Here is a 12,363-nt window from a genome sequence, read left to right on the forward strand (position 1 = left end):
TATTTTGAATGTAAATTATTATTATCTATTATCTTTTTGCGAGTTATTGATTCAGATGATATTATTTAACGATTGTCACACTTTGTAAATATCCCATCATTTTTTTGCAGCTTTAATTCGATAAGGCACGTTTTTTTTCGCGTGAAGACAAGATTCCTTATAGAATGTGTTTAACAAATAATAACAGTGTAGATTTCTAACGCATGCAATACACTTTCTAAATTCAAAAGAAATATCTTCAAGATTCTTAAATAACAAAAAAAAATTTAGTAATGAAAAAATCAACTAATTGTTCTAATACAATTTATTGTCGCATAATACGATTTTAATTATTGTGATATATCAATACGAAATGAATGATTTTGTTGAAGTATCTAAAAATTTAGCTGAATCTGAAAATAATTTTGTTGGACTATCTATTATACGTATAATCTATTATTATTATATGTGAATAATCAATAATTACGTAATAATTTCAAGCAATGCTGCAAAAAGTTTTGACATTCTAACAATCAGTTTGAGCGTTCTACATTATTTTGATGATTCAGCAAAATTGTTTTTAGGTCTATATATAGGGTAACTCCGGTAAATACGCCGCATTGGTATTTACGCTGCAGAAATCAGAAAAAATAGAAAGAGTTGGGGTAATTTTCCCGCAACTACTCTGTTACATGCCTTTATGTTACATTAGTATAGTGTTATGATTTCAGTTTCTTACTGTTAATATTAATAAAATTATTGTGAGTTGAATCAATTTACCACTGTGTTAAGTAGCGTCATCATAAATTATAATCTACATAAAATGATTACTGTAGGACATGCAAAAGATTTAATGGTTATTTCGTGATACATGAGTGTAGAGAAATAGTAAACCATGTTGTATAATAAAATATAAGTACTTTGCTCTTGTATTCTTTGTTTAGTTTATTGTCTCTTATCTGTTTGAGATATACGGCATTTTTAGCGGGATTTATGCCTAAGCATACAAAGTGGGCAGATTGAATTCAGTGCACTAAATGCAACAAACGCATTACATGAAATATGTACCTCATATTATAATACTTGTGATACATGTGGGAAGATTGTAATTATTATTTTATTACTTCATATACATATTTATCATTCTTATTCCTTAATAAAATTTTATGAACGCATTTTATAAATTATTGTGTCATTTCCTTATTCATATTCATTATTCGTAAATTTTTCGTGAGCCATACATACACCTCCTTCCTGAGTAGCTCCTATGGGATATATGGCAAAAATGCAAGAGTTTAAAAAAGTTCATCTTTTAATACAAATATTTCAGATTTTTAATATTTTTTTCATAATAGTAGACGATCCAAAGTTTTTACTGATATTTTAAAGTTTTACTGATATAGTTCGTTTACTTTAAACATAGTAAATAATACTTAAAAAATTAAGTTTTTGAGGGTGCGTATATACCGGAGAGTTAGCCTATCCAAATTTTTATATATTTTAGTAAAACCATCCTTTCTGTAAAGCAACATCCGTAATATCAAAAAAGAAAAGTGAAAAGGTTTTTAATCGAGTTCAAAGTCTATGACATGCTAAGAATTTTGATACTTGGGCGTTTCTTAGATCGTATTCAGGGAAAGTCGACACGTATGGATTCAATTTTCTTTTTCGTGTATATTGAAAAGAGAATACATTTCGTGCGAGTTTACGCGTGGCATTAGAACTTTAGAGCACTATGAATAAATCATGGGGACACACCCGAGGAATTTTTTCCTTCAAACTTTCCGAAAATTCAATTTTTCAAGGGTCGTCGCGAAAATTTCAGCGTTGTGCTTTCGGTCGCCCTTTGAAGGGATCAACGCTACCACACTTTGTCGTAGATATATTAAAAGCCCTTTTGTACGTGACATGAAATGAATTATTGCCACGATAGTATACTCGCATGACATTGATTCAAGAAGGGTCAGCTAAATAATAACTCATTGTGATATCTAATAATATAAACTTGCCTTATAATTAATACCTGTCATTTTTTTAATCAATGAGTTGAGTATAATTAAAGTTCAGAGCGATTATCTGATATTATCGTATTTTAATTTAAGGACTGCTACACTGGTTACACCCAAATGATTATTAAATGGATTATTCATTTTACGGTAAATTAAATATTATTTTAAAAAAGGAGATCGTTTTGATATCTTTATACTTGGGCAATCGTTTTAAATTACAGTTGTACAAATATTTTGCCAACAGTTTCTCATTCTTATATAGTATGTCGTGTATGTTTTGTCAAGTTCTTCTTTATTTACGATACGATCAAGGACACACATACATATACAAACGAAAACTGAAATTGAAGTTCGTATTTTCAATCAACCACGCGGAATGCTGCAACATTATTTCTTTTCGAAATATTTTTAAAGTTCACTTTTTTTTTTTTGTAAAGTTGGAATGAATTCATTTCCCTGCTTAAGGTGAAATAACGTGCATCTTAAACTTCCTATTCTCACATATTTCTTTACTTCCTTGATCTAAAATTATCTAAAACAAAAATAATGAAGTTGTCTTTTTAAAGTGGAACTGTTTCTGTAGAAATAAAAAAATCTTTTTTGAAGAATTAGAGAGATCCACCTCTTTAATCGTTCTATATCGAAAAGGTTTCTATCATAAAAAAATAATACATATATAAAAGCATCTTCGGATTTTCTTCCTTCTTATGCCGCTCCTGGCAGCCGCCGTTCTGGTGCCGGGTTGTTTGGCAACGAATGTGGGACCTAAGAGATGAAGGGTGTGCGTCATCACCCAGTTTCAAACGATTCAGACGAGTATGGAAAATTCATCGCTGTCGTCGTCGACGTCGATATTGTTGTTGTCGGTGATGTGCAATTTTTTTTTCTCGCGTACGTGGATGAACGCGGAATAATTTTTCTCGACTGATCTAACGTGCCTCTGAGGGTCGGCAACCTAAGGGTGCGTATTAAAGGGTGTACTACGAATGATCGCACGTGAATCCTCCGTTTTTACGCACGATTTGCGCGTGCAAATGCTTCTTCGTGTTCTCAATCTCTATTATTTTGTGAATATTTTACAGAACACACAATGAGAAAAAAATATATGTAAATTTTGCAGTACTAATATACATCAAATATATAATAGCATAAAAGAAAAAAAAAATCTCTTTACAAGTTTATTCGATAGCTTGTTAATCATGTTGCAAAATTTATTATTAGGTGAATTTAATACTTGCATTTTTTATTTCTTTTAATAGTTGTTTTCTGCAGCTGAACTAGTATTCATTTTTCGAACTTAAAGCGAAATAGATACACGTTTGGTATTTGGTGAAAGCGATAAAGAGAGTTCTAGTGTAAACTAGTTTGCACGAATAAAAAATAAATCTTATATTCAAAATTTCACGATCAGTTTTCCCCTCTGCTCTCTTCGTGCAGTTAATTTTTTATTTACAGATAAAAAAATTTGTTGTGAATTATAAATTTTACGAAAGTAAAACATGCAATATTATTAGGTATATTTTAAACAAAAATAAAGTAACAAGTTGATAAAAAGAAATATTTAGCTTTATTATTTGTTTAACGAGTTTTAAATGTAGGACTTTACTTTTCGGCTAGCATTACAAGCTAGACATTAATGTTACTGTTACGAAATTAAAGAAAGCTCAGGAAAACCTTTATATCTTTACGAAGTAATTTTTTCACTTACATCGCAAGACGTCTGTAGCTCCAAACTTACGTGAGAAAATTCCAGAAGAGCTTATCGATTTGATTTTCAAGTGTTAACACTGGTGTAATATGTGTCAGTGCATGAACTCACGGGATCGATAACACCGATTCCGAAACCAATGATTCAAGGATCAGGACAATCAGTTCTTGTGTACGTATTATTCCGTTTACTCTGGCGATAGTGGCGATGTGGATAGCTGCATTATTGTAAAATCCGTCTTGAACCGGGGCGTAACACATACCGCGTGTTTAATCAGCTTCTGATTAAGCCTCCGCCCCACGAAAACTAATCCGACTTCTAATTACGATACGGACGTATAATTGGAACTCAACGATAACGAAATCGCACTCGCGTGTTTTCGCGATCGTTCCTCACCAGTTGAAATGGTTTGGTTGCGCGAAAGTAGAATTACCATTTTGCTCTACGAATATTAGAGCGTGAACTGACCGCGTATGCAAGCCGCACAGCACTTTTGGCCTAATCGCTTACACAAGTCGCCTAATTACTTGCTAATCTCTGTAAATGAGGTCAAGTGAGGAAGATGAATTATTCCGGAACCACATTACCGCAACTACGATTAGTTATAATCCTATAAATCAACTCTCGAACGACGAGTATTATTCGCCATACTTTATAAAAAAAAAAAAGGGATCAATTGCCGAATAAGACTACTGAGACGAATTTCTGGTTGAAAATTAATGAAGCAGAAAATTCTGATCATATTAATCAAAATTCTGATTATTTTAATTAGAACTTCAATAGATTTAATTAATTGAGTAAGGAGCATATAAGCCAACGCTGGTTATTATTTGTGAGTAATGTCTTCATCAATTTATTTGTTGCATGACTAATGTATAAATAAATGTTTCGATTTTTATTGTTTCAACCTGAATAAATTTATGAAGACATTACTCGCAAATAATAATCAGCGTTGGCTTATATGTTCCTTACTCAATTAATTGGATTTAATTTCAAAGTCATTTCATATCATTGTTTTTAATAGGTTTATCAAAAAATTCTGATTTATTCATTTTCAACTAAAGTTGCAATTAACCATGCAATTAATTGTGCAGACTTTTTCAATGCAAATAAGATAAATTTACACAATTCAAATCAGTGATTATCGTATCTTTTTGTTATCTTACGTGGCATCGAGTTTCAGATAGGTAGAATCGGGTGGGCAGAAAAAAAAGCAAGATAATATGTCCGAATTAATTTTGTTACGTTTATTATACATTAAATTTTTATGGAATGAATTAAATCTTTATCTCTTATTTATTTCGAATAAAGATTAACGCGATGATCTGTCCGTTTTCGCGGATAAGAAGATAATTATAAAAGCGCGAGCTTTTGCGATAGTAGCCCGTGCTTTTCAAGCGAAATGTTCTATCTTTGATATTGCATGTTGTGCCTATACATTACAGCAATGCGAGCCGTATGAAATGGATTATCTCGATTAAACACGAGGCTTCTTGCTCATAGCTTATGCAGATTGCCGTACATCTGCTTAGGAAACGTAACAACGCAACAAACATATCGATATTGATCGATATTGATCTGATATTATACAGTCGACATCCCTCAGGCATTAGCATCCTAGTGCACGTTCTTGATATTCGATTTCGCTTACGTGAGAAGACGGAGGAAGTTAGAAATAGATACTTTAAAGTGTTTTCAGTCTATTGGCTGGGGCTTAATTCTCTTCCAATATAGAACTGTATCTACGTAATAAGATGATGGAACATACAGCACATATATCAACACATATATACAAAAGCAACGTATTAGAGCCTTGTTTCACCATTGAAATTGAAAAATTTATCTACAAATGATGTTTAACGGTCTTGGATTGACATACCAAGTTCATACCGGCCTTGACTACAGTCAAACAACAAATCGATCTAACTACTTTTTAGTCTTAATAACACGCCGGCGTTCTAATAGACACCAATACGCTACTTACAACGATGTGAAATAATGAATTCATCACGTGCTAATCGACCGTCGCTATTCGTTCATGAACTTCTTCTGTCCTTGACGTACAACTGAAAAATATATATGTAGTACAAGTTGCTTCGAAATTATAGTTGTGCAGTACGATGCATGTCACGTTTCATCACAACTCGTGCTACATGTTTATCATCAAACATTACAAAAACTCAAAACTCCATATATATCATCTCATTTAAATATAATTTTTATTAACTTTAACAAGAATGAAAAATAGTCTATATAGTTTATAGACTGCAGAATATATAATGTCTATCAAAGATACTTTTTTTATAGTAATAAGAAAATGGAGAAATAATAAACGAGACGATATAAAAATAACTGTGCATAATATTCGACTGATGCATTCGAAAATTGTTGCAATGTAAATTTTTAATGTTTAGTGTCATAATGTTGGATAAATGATAAATTCAGTACATTAGTACATAGTTCATTGCTACATCTATATAGAAATGATTTCCAGAGAAGAGATTCAGTGCTACTATTCTTTTATCTATCATAAAATAAGATTTATATTTATTATTAACACAGGAATATTTTAAATGGAAAATTCTCAAATCTAGAATAAAATCATCTTGGTTTCGTGCCAAATGTTGTGGCAGCAGCATCGCGCGTTATAACATCAGATAAAGATTTGTTCTAAGAATATGTAGACTTAAATTTGTATGCGTTACTTTTGTCTCAATCTTATTTAGTTTGAAGAAGAAAAATCGAAATTATTAATCTATTTTTAATATTGTTTTTTATTGTGTAAAGTTGTGGTAAGATTACACGTACACTAAAAATATTTTTTATCTCGTTATCAGAAGTCCTTTTTAAGAAGGAATTTTTAATTTTTGGATAAAAAAATATATTTGGAGTTATGATTAATTCATCGTTGTCAAATATCATATTCCGTGTTTAAATTGAGTGGGATAAGATTGCCATCCATACTGGTAGATTGCAGGAGCTAACAGAAAAGCTGAATAACAGTTGTCGCGTGTTTGCACTCGGAATTAGTTCTCTCGTAAGTCTACGAATATACCATTGTTATGTTGTCCTGTCTTGTTAAAAGGAAACTTTTATCGATTTTCCCAGAGTCACTTTTGCAATTTATACGAATATTGTTGTGAGAGTTCGTTCGCGGTTTTCGAGGAAAATTAGTTTTACAATTTAATTCGATTTTATAATTTAACTTAAGCGAACTCCCTATGTATATAATTTAAAGGGCATACCAAAGGGTATGCGTAATTTTATTATATTAATTTTATCGAGCATATATTGAGATTTTTTTCGAATTATTCTAGTTCTATAACTTTAGTAATAAACAGCATCTTTAGACATTTTTTATTTTATAAATAAAATACAAATATTTTAATCGTTTACTGCATACTTGACAAAAATGTGTATTTTATATAACGTAATTTCAATCTTAAGCTTACGCAGACATTATCAAGCAACGTTAAAGCATTTCTGCATAGACGTTATATGCAGATGCTATAGCTTTCGTAAATATTTAAGTTTTCCGATTCGTAATAATTTAACAAAATGTGTCATTGTTTTTATACTTTTTCTTCTAAGTAAATTTTTAAAATTCTTATATTTCGTTGTCTATTTTACCATCATCTTATCCAAATACTTATAAAATTATTATTTTGAAGTACCAAGTATATCGTTATTTATTGAACATGAACAGTCTGAAGTGTGTAAAGAGAAGTGTGTACTGAATTAGTATGTTGTAACGTTTGCACGTACATATATTTGCTTTTAGTCTGTGTACTAAATTTGTTTACGATAAAATGATACTTGTCAGATGATAAAAATCTAAATGATCTCGAGATAAATCATTGAATCAGACTCTTAAAATCGTCTTCTCTGAAAGATTTATCGGTGTCGATAGCTAGTTATACGTTATGTTCTCGTCTGCGACTCTTCGTGGTTTAGCAATTGATTCGTGTGGGAAACTTCTTGCGAACAGCATTACTTAATACTTTTTAACTTTACGATTTCATACACAACACACATACACACACATAACTTCGAGCAAGTGGAATTATTATTGCTTATAAAATTTTTTAAGCTCGTTCTTTTCTTGGATATGCGTGTGAAATTGATATAAGGTAACCAGACTTTATATGATCTATCTAAATATTGTGATATTTTTCTAATTTTTTTGCTGAAATATGACCCTAAAATTGAAAATTGATATAGTCAATTTTAAAAGAAAAAAAATAAATTTTTGAACTTAAAAAAAATTATGAGACATTTACAAGTATTTACATGAGTGCAGTGAAGATTTTAGAAAAAATAGTATTTAGATCATATTGAGCACGTGTGTACCTAATATGATTAAATATATGTTTTCTTCTTTTTCGTAAACAAAAAAATGTTCAACAAGAAGCAAATAATGATCCAAGTTACTTTTACAAAATTATAAGGTAAATACATATTATATATAGATTAAGGAACTGGGCTCCAATGATCTATATAATTAGAGGAATCATATTATGAAAAAAAAGTCATATAAGTCCATTAAAAAATGGGGATAACTTTCATATAAACCTTGAAAAATTATTTTTCTTTTCAAAAATTAATTTCGTTATTTGCACCTTCTTGGGCGCCTTTTTGCATGTAATTGCATGAATTGCATAACTTTTCACTAATAAACATATACTTTGCATACCAACAACTTTTGTCTGAAACGTTTTTCAGTATTTTGCACATTCTTCAAGATATCTATCTATAGAATTAAAATGGACATCCTGTATAATTAATAAATATATAATTAATATCTAATTAAATATTTTATTATATAATTTATATATGTACGTACATATAAATATATATAAATTAATAAATAGTAAAACCCAGGTCAATACATTAAACGAGCTATAGTTAGGTGTACTAAATAATATTTATTAATCACAAATTATAATTTTCCGACGATAAGTTTCAACGGCGATACGTTTCGACTATACTTAGTTCTCATCAGCCGCAAAAATACATAAATATCCAAATATCTAATTATATTAACATATTATGAGGATCATCTCACATTCGAGTTACAATAAATAATATAACAGATTTCTAAGAATCATCTCATCTTTGTGTTACAAAGGTATATCGCAACCATATTATATGTAGTCAAACTTGATAAAAATCCGTTGAAACTTATCGTCGAAAAATTATTATTCATGATTAATAAATATTATTTAGTATACCTAATTATAGCTCGTTTAATGTATTGATCTGGGTTTTACTATTTATTAATTTGTTGTAAATTATACGAGCGAAAAGAATTGATATTATTTATATTGTAAATAAATTTATTTATATTGTAAATATATATATATATTACGATCAAAAATTGTATAGCGCTTTCTAAAATAAAAATTTATGAAATTCTCATAACATTATAATATGTAAAAATTAGAAAAACATTCTTACTGCTGTTTTTTTACAATTAGTCATACTTATTGTTTACTCTCTAATGGTTCGTTTTTTTATCGTATGTCAATTACTGATCACTTTTCTGACCACTATAATTTTCCTTTATCATTGTCTATTTTATTTCTGAACAGTGACGTTCTGGGCCATTTTGTTACTATCTGGCTTCATAGAATTTTATATGTACTGTGCGTTTTCTCAGTAATCATAACTTGTGTGTATTATTTTACTTTAGTGACTGGATACTTTAGTTTATATCTTTTTTTTATAAATATACAGATTATATTTTATGAAATGACACCAACGTTCAGAATCTTCTCGCGGTCAGTTTGCACTTAGGAAGACTAGAACGCATAAGTCGAAACGTTTGCGTTTTTGCATGTAATTGTGAATTACATAACTTTTCACTAATAACGTATACTTTGCGTAACAACTAGGAATTCTTGTTGGCTCTTAATAAGCTCTTAACAAGCTTTTATTGGTTACTTTGTTTCTCTTTGTGAATTGTAAAAAGGTATATTCTAGTGTATATTCTATAAAACTGGTACAATTTGCAATAAGGATGTCCATGAGGACCATGAGATACCTGGAACGCACAGGATTTATGAGACGAGTAATAATCTGTAAAGGTGAGAACAAGTTACCTAATCGAGCATTCGTGTTTTCAGGTAGATGTATATGATGAAAGGGGCTTATTAGTATGCTGGATAAGCGGCGGCTACATGCCTCCGGTACTTCGCCATGCACCCTCATCTTTGTGGTCGTTTTGGCACTAACTGGATGCTTCTCGTTTTGGATTCACATCGATGGTTCAGGATCGCCGATTCCTTACTCCAGCGGCGGTGTGGCCGCGCCAGGATATATCCTTATATTTCCCGGAAACGTCACACCTTCCACGCAGCCCTACTCAATAAACGAACTTCCGTCCGATGATAAATCCACGCTGATCAACATCACGGACTTTAGGTTCATTATGAACCACAATCCCTGTAATCGTACGCAGCCATTGCTATTAATGTTGGTTCACTCGGCGCCAGGGAATTTCCCGAAGAGGCATGTCGTGCGGGAGACCTGGGGTCAACAAGCGCCGGACGTGACTTTATTATTTCTCGTGGGATACTCGAAGAAATATCAATCCAAGCTCGAGAAGGAGAACGAGAAATACCAAGATTTAATACAGGGAAACTTTCTTGATGCCTACAGAAACATGACCTACAAGCACGTTATGGGATTAAAGTGGGCTACTTATTATTGTCCAAGTAAGAAGCAAACCATAATATGATGTCCACCGTTTTATAACTTAATTTTATTTATTTTTGATTTGCGATCATCTCATTTTTTTTTGTATTTCATATCAGATATTATAATGATAATAGCTGATAATAATTGATATTTGATTGAATAGATTTAATATTGATTGGATCGCGTGTGCGATTTTTTTTTTCTTATAAAGAGCATACAGTCTTTATCTTTTACTTTTTATATTTTCATTAAAATTACAAGAGTATAATATTTATATCTGATTTTGATGTCATTGTTTTTTGTTTCAGGTGCCAAATATATTCTTAAATTAGACGATGACGTTTTTGTTCATTTACCGGCCATGCTGGACTTTCTAACGCATGGCCTTTCGCCGTGGGGTGCAAGACGTCTGATTCTCTGTGATCTTTTGTCGGCTTCCGCAGTGAAGAGATCTTGGCGTTCAAAATGGCGCGTCTCTCCTCAGGAGTATCCCGGTAGACTTTATCCCGCATATTGTGCGGGATGGGCGATCCTATACTCTCCCGATAGTGTATTTATACTGTACCGCGAGGCTCAGAAAGAGCCGTACTTTTGGATCGACGACGTTCACATTACCGGGACACTGGCTAGGAAAGTAAATTTAACGCAAACCTCATTACGCTCTTGGGTGCTTACGACTGAGAGCATGCGGGACCTGCTGTCGAATCCGAATGCTCGACGAGATTTTTTGTTCGGGCCTCCGGATCTAACGGAGAACGGAATACGAGCCTTATATAGTCTGGTTACTAAACCACGGCCTAGCAGTGAAAGCCTATTGAATTAAACGTCTAATAGAACAATTTCGTTATACTTGATCGCCGTAACGCGAGGACGGCGGAAAGAAAGAGAGATACGAACAGCGAGTGTTCTTATATACTTTCTGCGTATCTTAATTCTATATGCATTGCGATATGCCCTGTACAACAGTTCAACGTAAGTGTTCGATTATTTGCACAATGTACAAACGCCATATTATGTATGATACGTACGTAATAATGCGTTACATATATGTGCATATGTGTATATATGTATATATATATATATACATATATACACACACACACATACACAGCGCAGCAAACACATATTACAAAATTTACAATTGTCTCAAACAAGAAATGAAACGGGTATAATTTCGATGAATCTCTTTTATTATAGATATTAAGAGACACATAATTGTGTCTCGCGCTAAGTCACAGTCAGAAAACAGCAAAACGGAAATGTGTACTTATGTGCGAATCGTCTAGTGTAGAATATTTCAAATTATCGAATCTCAGAGTAATGCCTGGACCGACCAAGTTCCTAATATTTGGAAAAGATCCTTGTATCGATTGTTATATTTACACGTCGCAAATAACACATAGGGATCAATATCACTTACTCAAACTCGATGGAATGATACCGGTTTCAATTCCTGTATTTGATTATTATTTATATTCGAAAAATACTCAAATATAGTGTAAGTTTACCCAAGATATTATATATTTACTTATCTACTAAATTGAAAGGGTTTATTTCTCTATTCGAGACTGCTAATCTATAATCAAGGCTTGTAATTAAACGTTGTTTGAAATAAAATTAATTTTGAAGGCGTGCACAATTTTTTTAGAGATTTTCGGAAATTGTTTAAATTATAATTATATAATTATGACATGGAGTAAAGTTATTTATAGCACAATTGCCATATCTGATTTTTTATGTATATGTATTACTTTCTTAATTGTTTTATCGTTATACAGTACACACGCACACATACCGCATATTTTTATATTTTTGTAATTTTATTTGTATTATTTTTAAATTTCTGCATTAAAGTTGAGAAAAGATCATTTCGTATAAATTGAAGATATTTATTTGTAAAATTTTTCGCGAACCCTATCAATTATATGTACATAAGAATAATAATTATTCAATTTATGATAAATTGTT

General features: G+C 31.4%; 1 protein-coding gene across 3 annotated transcripts in view; it reads left to right on the forward strand.

The window, feature by feature from the left end:
• The window catches only part of LOC108756301 (beta-1,3-galactosyltransferase 5), a 16,591-nt gene extending 4,615 nt beyond the window's left edge, over nt 1–11,976 (forward strand). For 2 of the 3 annotated variants that reach the window (XM_018500007.1, XM_018500009.1), the window contains exons 2-3: nt 9,822–10,412; nt 10,704–11,976. In XM_018500007.1, the coding sequence (XP_018355509.1) occupies nt 9,854–10,412; nt 10,704–11,218 (1,074 nt within the window). In that variant the 5' untranslated portion in view covers nt 9,822–9,853 and the 3' untranslated portion in view covers nt 11,219–11,976. Of the gene's footprint in view, nt 1–2,761; nt 2,950–9,821; nt 10,413–10,703 lie in introns of those variants that run through there. The other variant, XM_018500008.1, reaches the window with a different exon arrangement.
• Nucleotides 11,977–12,363: the final 387 nt, after the last annotated feature.

Source organism: Trachymyrmex septentrionalis, unplaced genomic scaffold (assembly GCF_001594115.1).
Source record: "Trachymyrmex septentrionalis isolate Tsep2-gDNA-1 unplaced genomic scaffold, Tsep1.0 scaffold97, whole genome shotgun sequence".
Classification (NCBI taxonomy): Eukaryota; Metazoa; Arthropoda; class Insecta; order Hymenoptera; family Formicidae; genus Trachymyrmex; species Trachymyrmex septentrionalis.